Source organism: Podarcis melisellensis, assembly GCF_964234715.1.
Source record: "Podarcis melisellensis genome assembly, chromosome: 17".
NCBI lineage: Eukaryota > Metazoa > Chordata > Lepidosauria > Squamata > Lacertidae > Podarcis > Podarcis melisellensis.
In genome coordinates, this window is record NC_138534.1 from 9759665 (window position 1) to 9779209 (window position 19545).

A 19545-nucleotide genomic window follows, 5' to 3' on the forward strand; every position below is an offset into this window, starting at 1 on the left:
GTCCTTCTAGTGAGTACTCAGGGCTGATTTCCTTAAGAATAGATAGGTTTGATCTTCTTGCAGTCCATGGGACTTTGCTTAAAAACATCTGCTTAAAAACCTCAAATAAACCTCCTGTCAAATATCTCTTGTCAATTTTGATTTCTATTCTTCCTTTCAGTCTACAAAGACCCTTGGGGCAGCTTCCATTAAAAACGAATCAGCTTTATCCAATCACTCGGGGGACTCTCATTGCTCCATGGTTACATGTCCTCCCCACCCCCATCCCACCCCCTTCATTAAGGCTGCAATATTCACTCGGACTGTGTGCACATTAGTGGCATAAAACAAAGCAAGGTTGTTTTCCTCTGCTGTGTTTCAAGTCACATTTGCATGTGGCGGACACACCAGAGAGGGGATAGGGGTGCCCACCTGATGCGCATTACCTGATTTGTTTTCCCACACTTGCAATTCCACCCCCCTCCCCAGCTCCTGTTCAAGGAATCTGCCATCTGCATATGCACAGATGCTGTCTGAACTGAACACAGCTCAGCTTATCTGCATCTTGCATTTTCAAGTTGGATGGAAGTGGGGGGAAGAAATGAAGGAAGATAGTTTCTCAAGAAACTACAGGATACCTATGGATTTTGGCTAACATCAAGTGCACTTCAGACATCAGTGGTGGGAGCACATTGGAGCCTTGTAAGGACAAGTCCCAGTGAACTCAGTGGGACTAATTTGGGAGTAGATTGCGCTGTAAATCCTTGTGGCTCTTCTTACTGACTCTCACTGAGCTGCTCTTGGACACAGCAAATGGTTCCCTCTGACCAAGAGCAGGGAGGAAAGAGGCGAGTGAAGTGACTTGGTGAGTTGCTAAGCCACCAGCAAGTGTTTGACTCATTTTACGACTCCTGTTTGCATTTTATCATATTACAGTTTTATTGTCGTGATGCCTATTCAGAAGCTGCCCTGGAAACACTCCTGGGCAGCACAGAATTGTGAAAAATAAATATTCTCTGCTGTCCAGGGACTCGGATCAGCTGGCAACAAGGGAATGCCAGGGGTGGACTTTGGTAATCATTATTTGACAAGGCCAAAATTTGGCACCCCCAAATGGATCTTCACAGTTTTGCGCCCTCTCAGCTCAGCACTCTGTGGGGGTGGGGAGTCGGAAGCCCCCACACTGCCCTAAATCCACCGCCAACACCCACGAATGGCAAAAGCGCACACTCCCTGATGAGAGCCAGTTTAGCAAAGCAGCTGAGAAACTACCATTGCAAGCAAGGAAGCCCCGAGTTCAAATCTTGCCTCTGCCACCGGCAACCTAAATAGGTTTAGACAAGCTACTACTCTCACCTCTTCCCCTGTCAGCTACTTGGGGTGATACTTTGCAAGGTTGGTGTGAAAAATGCTTGTGATGACATCTGTAAATCCCAGTTAATATTCAAAATTCCCACAACAGGAGTAGCCAGCATGGCGCCTCCAGGCATTGCAGAACTACAGTTCCCACCTTGCCAAGTATTATGAATTACTCTCTTGATAAGAGTCCTGTGTAATATTGCATTGGACAAAGTGAATATTGTTTATATATAGGAGACAAATGAAGAATCGGAAGTTCTCTACTTTCAGAATTTTATTTTTCTGTCTCAGCCTATTTTCTACACTCTCTTTTTCTTTATTTCTCTCTTTTTCTACTCCTTTCTCTGCCTGTCCCCCTTTTCTTTCTTTATGTTCTTATTGTTATCTAGATCAAAGCCTTAGTTTGGTTAAACCAGGCAGAGGGCCTTCTCAGTAGTGGCAGCTGCCCTGTGGAACACCCAGTGGCGTAGCGTGGGGGGTGCAGGGGGGGCGGCCGCACCGGGCGCAACATCTGGGGTTAGGGTTAGGGGGCGCAAATTACTTGCCTTGCCCTGGGTGCTGACAACCCACGCTACGCCACTGGGAACACCTTCCCAACAGATGTCAAGGAAATAAACAACTATCTGACTTTTAGAAGACATCTGAAGGCAGCCCTGTTTAGGGAAGTTTTTCATGTTTGGTGTTTTATGTATTTTTAATGTTCTGTTGGGAGCCGCCCAGAGTAGCTGGGGAAGCCCAGCCAGATGGGTGGGGTATAAATAAATTATTATTATTATTATTAGGAAATATATTTGATATTAAGCTTTGCAATTTCTATTGACCTACTAAAACTTGCTAGAAAAAAGGGGGGAGTCTTGTGTTAAGAAATGAAAAGTAAGTAGAAATGCCGAGGGGAGGGGAGGAGGCCTTTGGGAATCTTTTAGGAAAACTCTCTCTTCCGTAGCTCCCTTGGGATTCTACCCCCATCCTTAAGACTCGAAGGAAGAGGTCCCCGGGCACCAGGCGCAATGAGCCAACCTGCACCGGCCCGCACTGTAAGGCCGCCGGATCCGGGCCGGGGCGGAGGAGATTTGCACGGCGGCTCCGCCTCCTGCTGCCTCTGAGCTCGCTGGCGAACCGGACGGCTCCCGAGGAGGAGTCCCCAGCCCGGGCAGGAGCTCTCAGCCCCTCCTCGCTACAGGGCCGGGCAAGGCGCCTGCCCCCATCGTCTGCCCCATGCAAAGCCCCGGGAGGGGCCGGCCGAGGCTGCTGCTTCCGAGGAGACCCGACGAGGATGGGCAAAGCGGAGATTGCAATGGTAGGGAGGCGAGGCAGGGAGGTTGGGGGTGCAAGGGGGGGGGCGCAGATGTACAAAAGAGACCGGCTTGCTCCTGGAAGAAGAGGGGATTTCGTAAAGGGTACCTTTTCCCACGCCTGCGCTTCACCTGCAGAATTTCCTCCCCCCCCCCCAGCTCTTGAACCCAAGCCCTGCTGCACTCTGCGGCTGTTCTCCAAATAGACAGCTCCCCCCTCTTATCACGCTTTCATCGTCGGGGTTAAAGGCTGCCTGAGAAGCAGCCGATCCGCAAGGCAGTTAAGCCGCCGCCAAGTTGCTTAAGGGAGCCCAGGGCGCGTGCCCGCGGGTCTTCGGGTGCTGCGGCGCCTTGGAGCTGATCCTGAACGGGGCTTTGCAGCGGAGGGAAGCCTCCAGGGCTGCAAGCCGAGACGGGAGGGGCTGCAAGACCCTATGCCCATTGAAGTCAACGCGGCTTTGCACAAATCTAGGACTGCTGCTCTGGAAGCCACAGCAAAGGCTGGTACCCTCTCGCCATCTTCCCCCCAATGCCAGCTGCAGAGAAAGTCTTGCACGGCGCAGCTGTGGCTTAGGATGGGAGGGAGGGCTGGCTTTTATGTAGGGTTGTGGTGAAGGTTCGGATATTGAAAGCGTCTCTCAATGAGAAACAGGAAAGTGCAGAGCATAAACTGAAAAGCAAAAGAACTAACTCCAGAGGCCAAGGTTCTAATCCTTTGCTCTCAAATTCTTTTAATTCACACACACAGCCCTGCTTCTCAGGATGCTTCTCACGAAATGCAGGATCCGCATCCAGGACCCCCCCCCCCCACTGTTCATAACACCTTCTCTTCACTGGAGATAGGCCAGACACGTGTATCTTTAAATAATGCAGAATAGGAAAGAGATATACAAAGAGGGAAACAATATCACCGCATGTTTAAAAAGAGGAACGCGTTTTGGGACTTTGCAGATGGATTTCTAAATATCCTAACATTTATAATATGAATTTCTGGTACGGTATTTGAATTCGTAATTTTTATAATACAGTGGTACCTCATACGCTTCAGGTTACTTACGCTTCAGGTTACAGACTCCGCTAACCCAGAAATATTACCTCGGGTTAAGTACTTTGCTTCAGGATGAGAACAGAAATCATGCTCCGGCGGCGCCGCAACAGCGGAAGGCCTCATTAGCTAAAGTGGTGCTTCAGGTTAAGAACAGTTTCAGGTTAAGTACGGACCTCCGGAACGAATTAAGTACTTAACCTTGAGGTACCACTGTATTTGACAACAAGATCCAAAGTGTGTGCATGTACACACAGAGAGATTTCATATTGTGGCTTTGCAAAATGCTTAAAGTTAGTTGGCAATCATGTACTTTGTGCATCAATAATATTGCTATTATTCACTCATTTTGATATATTTATTAATTTCCTAGTTCAACTCTTAAAGTTAGTTGGCAACCATGCATTTTGTGCATCAATAATGTTGCTGTTAGTCACTGATTTTGATATATTTGTTATTTTCCTAGTTCAACTCTCTCAGTTATAAATGATGTTTCCAAGTAATGCAGAGCCACAGTTGTTAGGGGTGGGGAGAGATAAAGGGTGTTTTGTGTGTGTGGTTTTTTTAAAGAGAGAGATGCCCCTTTTTTGCTTCTGTGCCCCTTCTAGTGAGAGCTGGCGGAGGGCACTTGTGCTGCCTTTGCCTTTAGCCACTGGTACCTGGCACAGAGCAGTGCAGATGGTTGTGGTGTTACATTTCCACCTCTTGCAGGACCGGTCTGGCGGCTCTGCTGAGCAGGAAATGTCAAGGAAGGTCACAGGAACGAAGCTGGAGCAACTGGATGGGGTGCAGAGACCAAGCGGGAGGAATTCCTGTCCCCAGGCAGGACTACTTTCATCCTTTAGCGCAGTCACGTCCAACTCCCAGGAGACTGCAGAACTGGCAGTGATCTGCCCAGAGTTGCCGAGCTTTTTTTAGGGAGCCAAAGTTGTTGAAATTTATCAGGGGGTCCAAGGATCGACCAGGGACATCCCTATGGGACTGCCTCTCCTGGTATGCCCCACAGAGGACCTTAAGGTCCACAAATAACAACACTTTGGAGGTCCCAAGCCGCAAGGTGGTTAGATTGGTCTCAACTAGGGCCAGGGCCTTTTCAGTACTGGCCCCGACTTGGTGGAATGCTCTGTCACAAGAGACTAGGGCCCTGCGGGACTTGACATCTTTCCGCAGGGCCTGCAAGACAGAGCTGTTCCACCTGGCCTTTGGTTTGGACTCAGTCTGACCCTTATGTTTCCCTCCCCTTATGGTTTGATTTATGGGCTACTATTAAAATGAGGCTGCATTTTAAATTGTATTTTAACCCATATTTTAATAAACTGGTTTTTGTTTGTTTGTTTGTTTGTTTGTTTCTCCCCCATTACGTTTTAATGGTGTTAGCCTGTTTTAGTGGGTCTCCCCCATCTCACCTTACCTGGATAGGAGGAGGTTCAGCTTGGTGGCAGGGCATGGAACTCCTCGATTCCACTCTGAGTCCAGATATCATCACTCCAGGAGAGGAAGGAAGGAACAGTCTGGTCCTTCCTACACCCAAATCAAAGATTATTTTTCTCCTGTGTACAGACAACATTGGTAGCATGACCGCAGTTGCATTCTCCTTCCCTGTGTGCTTTTCTAAGCAGCAGCAACCACTGGGGATAAAGCTTCTGACAGGCAGAGTGGGAAAAGCTGCTATGTCAGGTTGCTGTTAAACAAAGCAAAACAAAAGCACAAGAGCAGCGACAGAAAAAGAGGCCGCCCCATAGGTACAACCTCAGGGAGTGAATCCTAGGAGCGATCCCAGTGCCAGATTTACGTATAAGCTAAACAAGCTATAGCTTAGGGCCACAATCTCTGGGGGCCACCCAAAAAAAGTAAAGGGGGAAAAAACCTGGATGTACATTTCCAAAATATAAGATAAAAAACAAATAAAATAAAACCTACAAACAGCAACAGTGTTTTGTGTTGTGTAGGCTCCTATGATGTAAGTAATGGGCCCCACCTGCTAGCCTGCTGTCTAAAATATCACTGGTTTGCTCATTTCTATATACAGTGGTACCTTGGTTCTCAAACTTAATCTGTCCCAGAAGTCTGTTCCCAAAGGTACCACTGTAGTGTCATCCTTAGAAAGTGTATACAGTGGTACCTCGGGTTACATACGCTTCAGGTTACAGACTCTGCTAACCCAGAAATATTACCTCAGGTTAAGAACTTTGCTTCAGGATGAGAACAGAAATTGTGCTCCGGCGGCGCGGCAGCAGCGGGAGGCCCCATTAGCTAAAGTGGTACCTCAGGTTAAGAACACTTTCAGGTTAAGAACAGACCTCCAGAACGAATTAAGTTCTTAACCCGAGGTACCACTGTATTCACATGGGTGCAGAGGGGGAAATGGAAAGCTTACGATGGGGGCTAAATGATTGAGAAATGTCAAAAGCACAGTGAGCAACCATTCAATTGCAGCTTAAAATGTATGCAAAACAAGCACGTGACCATTCACAACAGCAGTAACCCGTGATGACAACACAAGCTTCTTAGCAGCGTTAAGGGCCAGACTAAAAGTGACTTGCATTGTGTAGCTGGTCTTTGTTTCGCAAATAGGTGGCGTCGGGTGGGGGCCCTCAACCAGAATAGTAGCTCCCTGCAGCTACACTGTGTGTGGTTGGTTTTAGGCCAGGGGTTGGCAAGGCTTACTTTGCCTGGGTCGGTTCACTCCAGCGGAGATCCTTCGGGGGCTGGATTGTGCATGCACATAAGCTCCCACACCCACAATTTCCAGTGTGTGCCTCTCCGCAGACACGATTTCCAGCCCCTGCACCTGTGCAGACGCAATTTCCAGCGCTGCGGAAACGAGTCCCCATGCCGCGCTGCGCCAGTTTAGTGCAGCGAGTGGGAACTCACCGAGCAGGCAGCTCGGTTCAGGGGTGGCTTGTGGGCCGGTTAAATGACTCCCATGGGCCGCTTGTGGCCCACGGGCCTTAGGTTGCCTACCTCTGGTTTAGCTGGCCTTTGATGCTGAGGGTTGAGTTGGGAAAGGACGGGTAATCAAAGTGAAGGAGATGAAGCCTTCTTCTCTTTGACTGACCGTTGAATGTTGGTCAATTAATAACAGCCTTGAGTCCGCAAGCTCCATCTGTGGCACCAGCAGCCTATGGAAAGGTGAAAACATTGCAGAAATCCAGACAGTGCTGTCTCTCTGAGCCATCAAGTATGATGCCTGAATCACTGTGATAAACAATGATGACCATACTTGCTCGCTGAGCACTACAGTGGTACCTCAGGTTAAGTACTTAATTCGTTCTGGAGGTCCGTACTTAACCTGAAACTGTTCTTAACCTGAAGTACCACTTTAGCTAATGGGGCCTCCCGCTGCTGCTGCGCCGCCGGAGCCTGATTTCTGTTCTCATCCTGAAGCAAAGTTCTTAACCTGAAGCACTATTTCTGGGTTAGCGGAGTCTGTAACCTGAAGCGTATGTAACCTAAAGCGTATGTAACCTGAGGTACCACTGTAAATAGGAAACAGGACCGGGATTTGCCCCTCGTCCATGCATATGCCTCTTTTCTCACCCCCAGAAATCTCCTGTTCAGCTGTGCCCTGAGCCTTTTCCTTTGTTTTGGAGATGGAAAAGCAAACCTGTCTTCCTTTTCTGATAGTGATACTCCATTCCATTGCGCACTTCGCAGAAGTTTATTTGTTACTTATTTATTTTTAAAACATATACCCCAGCTTTCCATATTGGATGTTCAAGGCAGCTAATACTGACAAAACAACATAACTGTCACACAAAATAAGATAACAAAATAAGATCAGGGCCAGCTCAATATATTTTGCTGCCTGAGGCAAAATGGCTCCTCCTGCAATTCCATGCGTGGGAATGTGACTAGACTGGCTGTTGAATAGTACTTCAATTCTGGCTGCCTTCATCACACCTGGGGCTAGTTTAGGGGGTACAAGAACGACCGCATGGTACACACAGCTCCAGCATCTCGCTACTGCTCCCTGCCCCCCAACATCTACCGCTGAATGGGTGGAAGCCTCCCTTTACCTAACAATAACATTTTCTTGGCTCCCAACTCAACTCTTTCCAGCTCAGTTTAGACCTTGCTCTACACCACTGATCCCCAATTAGCTAAATACTGTTTTTCAAGAGCCAAGCCCTGGACCCCCTACTTTGTCAATTTTGATATCTCTATCATAGCTTTTGATATGTGAATGGTGCCACACACACCCTCCCCAGGTGGGTTACGTGGACCCCCTGGGTTCTGCAGACCACCAGTTGGGAACCCCTGCTCTACACTGCCATATGCATATGGTTCCAAGAAGCCAAAAAGCTGTGTCTTAGTTCTGCTTCTGTTTCTTTTCTACCTCTCCCCAGACACCTCTTCAGCAGTGGGGTGAAGAGACAGAAGATGGGGCCATCTACAGCATCATCCTTCACCGAGTGAGGGCAGAGCCCATTGCCAACAGATGTCAGCTGGTATGTGGCAGCTTCCCTTATAGGGAATACCAGATCCCTCCTTCTATGCTAAACTGGTTTTTATTATTGGACAGCAGAGGGGAAACATGCATGGAAAGTCACATCTCCCTCATGCGTGCAAGCATGACAAGGAGCTCTCCTCTCTTTCCCTTGCTCCACCTGGTACACAGGCTGAGACCCTCCTTGCCTGTGGACTGTCTCGCCGGAGTGGTGCATGCTCTAGTTATCTCCCACTTGGATTACTGCAATGCACACTATGTGGGGCTACCTTTGTAGGTGACCCGGAAAGGATGGATGGCAGCTAACAGATTGAGGTTGAATCCTGACAAGACAGAAGTACTGTTTGGGGGGGACAGGGTGGGTGTGGGGGACTCCCTGGTCCTGAATGGGGTAATTGTGCCCCTGAAGGACCAGGTGCGCAGCCTGGGAGTCATTTTGGACTCACAGCTGTCCATGGAGCCGCAGGTTAATTCTGTGTCCAGGGCAGCTGTTTACCAGCTCCACCTGGTACGCAGGCTGAGACCCTACCTGCCCGCAGATTGTCTCGCCAGAGTGGTGCATGCTCTAGTTATCTCCCGCTTGGACTACTGCAATGCGCTCTACATGGGGCTACCTTTGAAGGTGACCCGGAAACTGCAATTAATCCAGAATGCAGCAGCTAGACTGGTTACTGGGAGTGGCCACCGAGACCACATAACACCGGTCCTGAAAGACCTACGATTGACTCCCAGTACATTTCTGAGCCCAATTCAAAGTGTTGGTGCTGACCTTTAAAGCCCTAAAAAGCCTCGGCCCAGTATACCTGAAGGAGCGTCTCCACCCTCATCGTTCAGCCTGGACACTGAGGTCCAGCGCTGAGGGCCTTCTGGAGTTCCTTCACTGCAAGAAGTGAGGTTACAGGGAACCAGGCAGAGGGTCTTCTCAGTAGTGGAACGCCCTCCCGTCAGATGTCAAGGAAATAAACAAATATCTGACTTTTAGAAGACATCTGAAGGCAGCCCTGTTTAGGGAAGTTTTTAATGTTTGATGTTTTATCGTGGTTTTAATGTTCTGTTGGGAGCCGCCCAGAGTGGCTGGGAAAACCCAGTCAGATGGGCGGGGTATAAATAACAAATTATAATAATATTATTATTATTGCAAATTTGGGGACCCCAAGATTTGTAGTAACCTTTTCATAAGTGATGGGAATCATTGGAATCTCCTGGATCAAAGGCAAGATAACTCCACAAGTATCAGATTTTCCATGTTAACTAATTTGATTTTTCACAAATAGATTGTTTTTTTAAACTATGCAGTTCCCACTGAAGGCAGGTTGTACTTCTACCCTGTGTATTAGAGAACGATAAGCACGTCTTCAGCAGGTGTGTAAGTTCCTCCCACCTCATTGTGCCTGTCGCTTTCCCAACAGGATGTCTCCAGCCCACCAGAGTGTCCCTTTGTACAGTACCGCACGTGCAAGAAGCGCCTGTTGCGGGCTGCTACGCTCCCCAGGCTGGTGGAGTGGCTGGTGTCTGCCGATGTGGAGGGTGACCGTGGCTACGTGCCCAGCTTCCTGGCCACCTACCGGGCCTTCGCCAACCCTGCGCAGGTGCTGGATCTGCTGCTGCCACTGGGACCGGACAAGTGAGGCACAGGGGTAGGAGGTGGTTTGGGCAGGAGGAAAATGCTGGACAAGGTGTGCTTCTGAATAAGGAGCCCGGAAAAGGGCTGGTTTTTGATTCTGGCAGGGCGGCGAATTGGGAAAAGCAATTCTAACCTGGCCGGGTATCAGAGTGATGCCCACCTTGCTTTTCGCCCTGTAGACATGTATGTTCAGGGCGAATTTATTTGTTTCATGCAATTAAGTGTTCTTTGGAAAGGGGATATATAGACATGTGGGTGCTGTACGTATTATTGTCATTGAAATTCTACTCAATATTCATCCAGAGCAGAACTCCCAACGTATAGTTAGCAGAGTGAAAACTTAAACACGTTGCAGGATTTCCAAAACATGGACCAGAGGCAATTAATATTTCATCCAGCAGAGTTTTACTGCTACTGAAGGCAAATGAGCATAATGGTCACAAATCCACTACATTCAGGATTGGCACTGTCCATAAGAAATCCAGTTGCAGCAGACTTGACTTACGCTTACAATAATAAGTCTTAACCTTCACACTAAGCATACTATGTACAGAACACCATACCAGAAGGAAAAGAGACAGAAAGAGAAAGTGAAACAGAGGCTCCTTCTGGCCTCACTATTATAGTCCACATGACCTTGACAGAAGAGATAACAGGACCAGTTTAAGCCAGCTGTACTCGGCTTCTCTGAATGAATAACCCAAACAACAGGAACCTTCTGCTTGTTTCTTTCACACAGAGAAGCTTCCAGAACCCTCTTGAATTAAGTAGAATCGGAAAGATCTCTACACATCAGATCAATACATTCTGTAATAAGAAATGCAAACTGACAGATATAGGCAGTGCTTTCCCCCCTCAAAAAATGTTTAGGGGCACTCTCAGTTGGACTAAAAACCCCCACCATTTTATAGTTCAAATTGGGGAAAATAAAGACAAATAAATGGACAAAAGTACAAAGATTCACAAAATGTTTAGGGGTATGCATCCCCCTGAGTCCCCCCAGAAAAAAGGACTGGAAATAGGAATAAAATACAGTGGAGCCTAGGTTGTCGAATGTAATCAGTTCTGGAAGAGTGTTCAACTTCCAAAACACTTGACAACTGAGGCACAATGGGTGGTCGGGGAATTCAACTGAAAAAAATTGAGAAACGTGCCTTAGAAGCTGTTTGACTTCCGAGGCGTATTCGAAAACTGAAGCAATTACTTCTGGGTTTTCGGCGTTCGGGTTCCGAAACATTCGGCTACTGAGATGCTCGAAAACCGAGGTTCCACTGTACAGGGCAGTGGCTGTTTTAGGTGCATCCAATATGTGTGCTGCTGAGGACGCGGGCATCGTTCCGAATCCAGGAATGACCCCCCAAAAGGGGGTAGAAGGGGGTAGGGGTGGAACAGGACGTTTGGGGACTTTTGCCATGGTGTTTCAAATATATGTGATTTCACGTAAGCGCAAGGTGCCTTGGAATGTGGCCTCTGCGTAAAGAGGGAGTTGTCTGTAATGAGATGCCAGGTGGGCAGTGAAGCTTATTGAAGTCCGAGCTGCCTAATCTGGCAGGACGCTTAAGGAGGGGCACCCTCAGGAAGAAATCCTGGTGAAGGCAGCATGGAATCATCGACTCATAGAATTGGAAGGGACCTCTGGGGTCCTCTAGTCCAGTGTTTCCCAACCTTGTGCCTCCAGATGTTTTTGGCCTACAACTCCCATCATCCCTAGCTAGCAAGACCAGTGGTCGGGGATGATGGGAATTGTAGTTCAAAAACAGCTGGAGGCCCAAGGTTGGGAAACACTGCTGAGTCTAGTCCAATCCTCTACAGTTCAGGAATCCCAACTCAAGCATCCAGGACTGATTGCTATCCAACCTCTTCTTAAGAACCCCAAAGGAAGGAGAGTGCACCTTCCAGGGTAGTCCGTTCTGCTGTTGAACAGCAGCCAGCTTATCTGGGACAGGAAGGGTTAAGGCAGCCTTTCTCAACCTGTGGGTCCCCAGATGTTTTGGGACTACAACTCCCATCACCCCTAGCTAGCAAGGCCAGAGCTCAGGGATGATGGGAGTTGTAGTCCAACAACATCTGGGGACCCACTGGTTGAGAACCACTGGGTTAGGGTCACTGGGGGGTGAGGAGAGACAGGGGTCAGCAAACTTTTTCAGCTGTGGGCCAGTCCACCGTCCCTCAGGCCATGTGGTGGGCCGGACTATATTTTTTTGGGGGGGGGAATGAACGAATTCCTATGCCCCACAAATAACCCAGAGATGCATTTTAAATAAAAGCACACATTCTACTCATGTCAAAACACCAGGCTGACCCCACAAATAACCCAGAGATGCAGTTTAAATAAAAGGACACATTCTAATCATGTAAAAACACACTAATTCCTGGATCATCCACGTGCCGGATTGAGAAGGCGATTGGGCCGCATCTGGCCCCCGGGCCTTAGGTTGCCTACCCCTGGATAAGAGCCTAAGCAGTTTGTGAGTACAGTGGTACCTCGGGTTACATACGCTTCAGGTTACATACGCTTCAGGTTACGACTCCGCTAACCCAGAAATAGTACCTCGGGTTAAGAACTTTGCTTCAGGATGAGAACAGAAATTGTGCTCTGGCGGCGCAACAGCAGCAGGAGGCCCCATTAGCTAAAGTGGTGCTTCAGGTTAAGAACAGTTTCAGGTTAAGAACAGACCTCCAGAACGAATTAAGTTCTTAACCCGAGGTACCACTGTATATGTACAGTGGTACCTCAGGTTACGGATGCTTCGGGTTACAGACTCCGCTAACCCAGAAATAGTACCTCGGGTTAAGAACTTTACCTCAGGATGAGAATAGAAATCGCGTGCCAACGGGGCGGGAGGCCTCATTAGCTAAAGTGGTACCTCAGGTTAAGAACAGTTTCAGGTTAAGAAAGGACCTCCAGAACGAATTAAGTTCTTAACCCGAGGTACCACTGTACGTGTGTTTGTGTATGGTTGGGACCTGACTCTGTTTCCCTTCCGGTTGCAGGGCAGTGCTGCACGTATTGAAACTCTGGCTGCAGCATCACCCGGGGGATTTCTGGGAGCCCCCCCAGCATCCCAACCTGCAGAGAACCTTGAGCTTCTTGCACCAATCTTCCCGTGACTCCCCAGCGTGTGCTTTGGCAGAGGGGCTGTGGCAGTCCCACAAAGACGACAAGGAGGAGGAGCGCAGGAGGGCAGGTGCTGCTGAGGCAGAAGGTAAGGATTTCCCCTGCCCTGGGGACATGACGGCCTAGAGCAAACGACCTCCCAAAGTTTGTGGCTCAGGTCCAGCTCCCATCCCCACCAATGACCTCAGCTCCTCAGCCACATGCAGTTGTCTTCAGGGCCATCCTATTCAGCCTATTAGATGGCATGTCTGAATAATAATAATAATAATAATAATAATAATAATAATAATAATAATAATAATAATAATTTATATCTCGCCCATTTGGCTGTGTTTCCCCAGCCACTCTGGGCTGCTCCCAACCGAATATTAAAAACACAATACAGCATTAAACATTAAAAACTTCCCCAAACAGGGCTGCCTTCAGATGTCTTTTGAAAGTCATATAGTTGTTTATTTCCTTGACATCTGATGGGAGGGTGTTCTGTAGCACCTCTGCTTGTGGTTAACGCTTAGCTGGAATGAAATATTCAACGCAGCAATAGAGAAATTAAAATATTAATTTATTTGTCAGACAAATAAATGAGAGGCACAGTGGTATATGGTTACCAAGCTCTGGCCTGGCCTCCTGCCATTCTGGCCAGCACTTATATTCCCTTAATCCAGCCCCCTTTGCTCCTCCTGTGGCTGCCTCTGTCCAATCAGCCTGGTTGGAATTCCTATTGGCTGTTTGGTAGAACCAATCACAAAAGATACACCCACAAAAGATACACCCATTTCCTTGCCCTTATAAGGGAGACAAAGAGCTATATATATGACATATAAGTAATAATATATCTTACATGGAATCTTAATTACCAGCTCACCTCTTGCCCTATTGCCTTCTAAAACAAATGTTTAATCTTACATTTTTATGTTCAACAGATGTCAAGGATCTTGAGTTCACATCAACATTGAAAGATTTCCTTCATTTAAGGTTTCTAAACAAATGCCTGACAACTATATATCAAGAGTGCTTGGATGGCGTCTTCTGTCTGGCAGGGGGGCTAGGCTGGTGGCTGACTTAATTTCAGGATAAATACAACTCTTACAACCATATGAAATAAGAATCTAGCATTCCTTAAATCCTTTGCATAATTACATTTAAGCCAATATATTTAAGCTAATATATTTCATACATTATCATAGGTAGCCTCTTAAAAGAATAAAGCTTCTCAAAGTAAAAAGGAAGGAACTCAGTAAAAAACAGCTTTTAAAAGAAGCCTCTTTAGTTTACACTCCTCCTTTCACCCCCCTTTCCAGCCTAAAAATAAAGTAGAAAGAAGCTTCTTCTCCAGCCAAGCCAGTTGCCTTTCCCCAACATTTTATTGCCCTTTTTAACTCTCTCAGTTTGAGAAAGAAACAGCTTTAGAAGATTTCCTAAAAATGTTCTCTTTTTTCTGTCAGCTAAATGTTTTTCCCATTTGCTTCTGGCCTTAGAGAATTCAGCTCAAGGTTTAACGTGAGGCCCATTGGTATCATTTTACTTATTTACCCATTCTTAATAGTGTTTTTTCAGCCTTGGGGCAGCATATGTAATTCTCCCTTTTTATGACTTTGAGAATTGTTTTTTCTACCATAAATCAATGGGGCCCTCTTGTCTTAGGAGAAAACCTCTTGCCAAGGTTTTTTCTGCCTGGCATGAAACATTTTGAAAATCTAAGCCCATTTAATTTAGGAACCTGATCAAGATATAAGCCAATATAAGTCTTGATTAAAAATGCAGTCTATATTCAGATGCCACATTCCCCCCTTTCAAGCTCAAGGACCTTCATCCCAAGTGTCCTTGATAGCTTGACCTTCATCATATTCCTGAGGTAAAGCTCTGTATAGGGCCATGATATGAGGTAGAGTTTCATTTGAAACCATCTTGCTAATTGTACTTCTAAAACATGAAATGATACATGGCATCATACATAAAACCATTACCACTACTGTCAAGAAAAACAAGCAAGACAATAGTATCCCTTTAAGTCCTGTGACATTAGGTAACCAATTGGTGAGCCATCCCATATCCCATCCTTCCCATGTTTGTACTGGGACATGTGCTATATTCTCCATCTTTGTAGCCAACACACGGATTGCCTCACCATTATCTGAAATGTTAAAGCAACAGGCATTCCCTGTCAAGTTCAAGACTCCACATAAGCCTCCCTGCCTGGCAAGTACATAATCCATTCCCATTTTCAGCTGCAAAATGGCGGCTCTACTTTCATCCAACTGTTGTGCAATAAGTCTCAAACTCTGGGCCGTTGCATTGGTTACAAGTTCCACTACTGCTTGCAATCGAATTATTCTATTTAGATTATAAATAGGATCCCGTGCCCCTTGTATGAGCTCACCAGGATTCCAGGAGGCAGGATCATAATAGGCTATAATGCGCTCTGGCGGCCAATCATCAGTACCGCTCCAACTTTGGGTACTTCCTCCTGCTATATGAGAAATATCAGCGTTTCTTCGTGTACGCTTGGCCGAACTAGTGGGCATAATCCACATTGGTGGTAATACCCAACCCAAGAAACAAGTCCCACTCCATTTGGAAGGGAGTTTCTTGTATGCCCATTCTCCACATATCCACCACAACCATCGGGTCTGAGGTTTTTGGTACGTGGAGTGCATAAGGCGAAATATCAAAAGGGGTAGAGAGTTCACAGTGCAGTATGTTAGATTGCCTTTTTCTGTCACAGTTATGTTCCACACCACTTTCCATGCATGAATAAAAGGAGGTGCACAGGGCAAGGTATTCCGAGTTCGATACGTAGTACCGTTTGCCCAGGTTTGACTATTCTTAATATAATCCCAAGTATAGTGACAATGAGAAGAGCCTATCATGGTAGGATCAGCTGCATCTGATGATTTATGCACACAGATTTCCCCTTGCACAGGTATAACTCGTATTGGTTTAGTTGAGTTCCATCCGGGGAAATTCTGTACTTCTGTTTGGTGTGGCATTTCGCTTACCATACCAATGGCACTTAATGGTATTGGTAATAAGGGCATACCTCCCTCTGAATCATCTGGCCCAAGAGAGCAAACAAGGCAATTAGTCCTATTTGCAACATTGGCTACCATCTCAGCTAAGCCTACCCACATATTGTGGTCATGGCGGAATCCATATTTAGCAAATTTGGTCAGATTCATGGACCCTTCCCCTTCCCAAGGGATCAGGATTAATAATGAAATCATGTTGATGTCTAGCATATGCATTCCTTCCACAAAAGATTACCTTATTGTGATAGCAAATAATTATTAGCCCCAATATAATTCCCCCAATGACAGAAATGGGGAACCACCAAGACCAAAACATATATCCCGAGGATCCCCAATGAGTAATATCACTTATAATTGTTCCACAAGGGGGCAGTCAATCGATTGTATAAGAGAATCTTCCCGTTCACAATCGCTGGTTTAGACGCTCCTCAAGCTTCAGGCGTGCGCAGGTCAGCCAGCTTCCAGGTTGTGGCTGCAGCAGGCCGGTCGTCAAATGTTGCCCGTGACCTAGCCCGTTCCCGGTAGGGCTAGATACAGGGGTTTTTGGAGAGAGTTAGTTTTAAAGGATTAGAGGGGTCACCTTTGCATGTCCAACTGCCTTCGGACTTCTTCAAACGAGAGTGATGAATCCAGGGGGTCACCTCAGCTACCTTCACCGCTGTTGGAGTAGAGAGCAAGACGGTGTAAGGTCCACGCCATTTAGGTGCAAGTGGATCGCGTTTCCACTCTTTCACCCATACGCTATCGCCAGCCTGGAACTGATGAATCGGCTCAGCAATGCTGCACGGCGTGCGTTCGAGGGCCCACCTGTTAAGAGAAACAAAAACACGGGAGAGAGACTGCACTTGTCCCTGTGTCACATGGTCTCCTATTTGTTTAAGGTCAGCTGGAATATCCTGAACAAAGGAGGGCGGTCTCCCATACAGGAGCTCAAAAGGTGACAACTTAAGTCTTTTTGTGGGTGCACACCGAACACGAAACAGTGTTATGGGTAACACATCTACCCATCCCAATCCCGTTTCCTGGGTTAATTTTGCCAATTGGGTTTTCAGAGTCCGATTCATTCTTTCAGTTTTCCCTGAACTCTGAGGCCTATATGCTGCATGCAGTCTCCATTTTACTTGTAGGACTCGACATACATCTTGTACTACTTGATCAATGAACGCTGGCCCATTATCACTTCCAATGCATCTAGGTAATCCAAACCTTGGGATCAATTCAGTGAGGAGTCTCTTAGTTACCTCTCGTGCTTTTTCAGTTCGGGTGGGAAAAGCTTCAACCCATCCGGTAAGAGTATCTACAAACACAAGGAGATACTTGAATCCCTTAGAAGGGACCAGCTCTGTGAAGTCCACAATTAGGCTTTCCATGGGGACGTATCCCACATGCTGAATTCCAGGAGGTTGTACCGGTCCCTGCCTGGGATTGTTTTTAGCACAAAGAACACATTTCTGTGAAATGCAAGTTGCTAATTGTGATAGGTTAATAATATACAACTTCCGACTGAGACTCTCTCTGGTTGCAGTACCGCCAAGGTGAGTAGATTCATGATAATTTCTTACAATTGTGCCTGCTAGATGATGAGGTACATAAATCCTATTGTCCGGCAGGATCATCCAACCGTCCTTCACAACCGCTCCTTCCTGTTCAGCCCACTTCCTCTCTTCTGGGGTATAGTGAGGTTTAACTTCTTCTGGAACTACCTCTGGTATGAGGGCTGCTATAAATCCTCCCACAGGCTTTTGGGCTGCCTCTCGGGCTGCTTTGTCAGCAGCATGATTTCCTCTGGTTATTGGATCCCTTCCTCGTCCATGACCTTTGCAGTGCATTACAGCAATCTGTTCTGGAGCCCATACTGCTTCTAACAGGATTTCTACTTCAGGTCCATATTTCAAGGCCTTCCCGTGGGCTCCGATTAGACCTCTTTCTTTCCATAGAGCTCCATGTGCATGCAGGGTTAAGAAGGCATATTTAGAATCAGTATAGATGTTTGCCTTACATCCAGCTGCCAACTGCAGAGCTCTAGTTAAGCCTATAAGTTCAGCTTTTTGTGCTGAGGTGCCAGCAGGCAAAGCTTCAGCTTCCACAACTTCCTCATTGGTGACCACAGCATATCCTGCTCGTCTGGCACCTTCATGCAGGTAACTGCTACCATCCGTATAATATACAACATCTGGATTTTTCAATGGCTCATCTTTCAGATCAGGTCTACTGGAATAAACTTCATCCATTATTTGGAGACAATCATGTGATTCTTCATCATCTACCTCTGGTAGGGGCAGCAAAGTCGCTGGATTGAGCATATTCACTACTCGTAGATGAATCCTGGGATTTTCACACAATAGGCCTTGGTATCTAGCCATCCTTGGGTTCGTTAGCCAATAACTACCCTTATATTCCATGAGTGTCAGAACAGCATGAGGTACATTCACATACATCGTCTGGCCAAAGGTAAATTTATCAGCTTCTTTGACAAGGCTTGCAGTGGCCGCTACTGCCCTTAGGCATGGAGGCCATCCTTTTGCTACTGAGTCCAATTGTTTAGACAAATAAGCTACTGGACGGTTCCAACTTCCTAGTCTCTGGGTCAGGACTGCCGCTGCAATCCCATTCTGTTCATGTACATACAGCTGAAAGGGTTTTTCCGAATTAGGCAATCCAAGGGCTGGTGCCTCCATAAGTCGTTGTTTGATAACTAAAAAGGCTTGTTTCTGCTCAGGTCCCCATACGAATGGGTCCTTTTCTGCACCTCGAGTGCTTTCATGTAAGGGCTTGGCCAGACTGCTGAAATCAGGTATCCATAGTCTACAAAACCCTGCTGTTCCCAGGAATCCTCTAAGTTGTTTTCTTGTGGTAGGTTCCTTGATAAGGCAAATAGCTTCTTTCCTCTCTGGTCTCAATGCTCGTTGTTGGTGTGAGATGTCAAAGCCCAAATATTTGACCTTTTCTAAACATAACTGTGCCTTTTTCTGGGAAACTCGGTAGCCAGCTTCCCAGAGCAAGTGGAGCAGTTCCTCTGTCCCTTCTTTACAGGTATCAAAATCCTTTGCCGCTAATATAAGGTCATCTACATATTGCAGAACCACCTTTTCTCCCGGTATTGAGGGGTAACTTGTTAGATCCCTCGCCAAGGCAGTGCCAAATAAAGTTGGGGAATTTTTGAATCCTTGGGGCAATCTTGTCCAGGTTAGCTGGCCTTTTGTTCCTGTTAAAGGGTCTTCCCACTGGAAGGCAAATATAGGTTGGCTCTGTGGTGCCAGCCGGCAACAGAAGAATGCATCTTTCAAGTCCAATACAGTAAAAAATGTTGCTTCTGGTGGGATCAAACTCAGCAAGGTATATGGGTTTGGTACATTTGGGTGCAAGGTCTCGATAGCCTGGTTTACGAGCCTCAAGTCCTGCACTGGCCTGTATTCATCTGTCCCAGGTTTTCGAACAGGCAAAAGGGGTGTGTTCCATTCTGATTGGCAAGGCTTAAGCAGACCATATTTTAATAGGCGGTCCAAATGTTTCTGGATGCCCTCTGCTGCTCGCCGGGGTAAGGGATATTGCTTTACAGATACAGGGGTAGCCATAGGTTTTAGGGTTACTACAATTGGAGCTATATTCTTAGCCATTCCTGGTGGGCTATTTTCGGCCCATACTCCTG

The 19545-nt window shown here is 46.9% G+C and overlaps 1 protein-coding gene across 4 annotated transcripts in view; it reads left to right on the top strand.

Moving 5' to 3' along the window:
- The first annotated feature begins 2412 nt into the window (after positions 1–2412).
- Positions 2413–19545, top strand: part of RGL3 (ral guanine nucleotide dissociation stimulator like 3) — a 42889-nt gene continuing 25756 nt past the window's right edge. For 2 of the 4 annotated variants that reach the window (XM_081894086.1, XM_081894087.1), the window contains exons 1-2: positions 9600–9714; positions 12744–12955. In XM_081894086.1, coding sequence (XP_081750212.1) covers positions 9644–9714; positions 12744–12955 — 283 coding nt within the window. In that variant the 5' untranslated portion in view covers positions 9600–9643. Of the gene's footprint in view, positions 2636–8024; positions 8127–9534; positions 9750–12743; positions 12956–19545 lie in introns of those variants that run through there. The other 2 variants (XM_081894089.1, XM_081894088.1) reach the window with 2 other exon arrangements.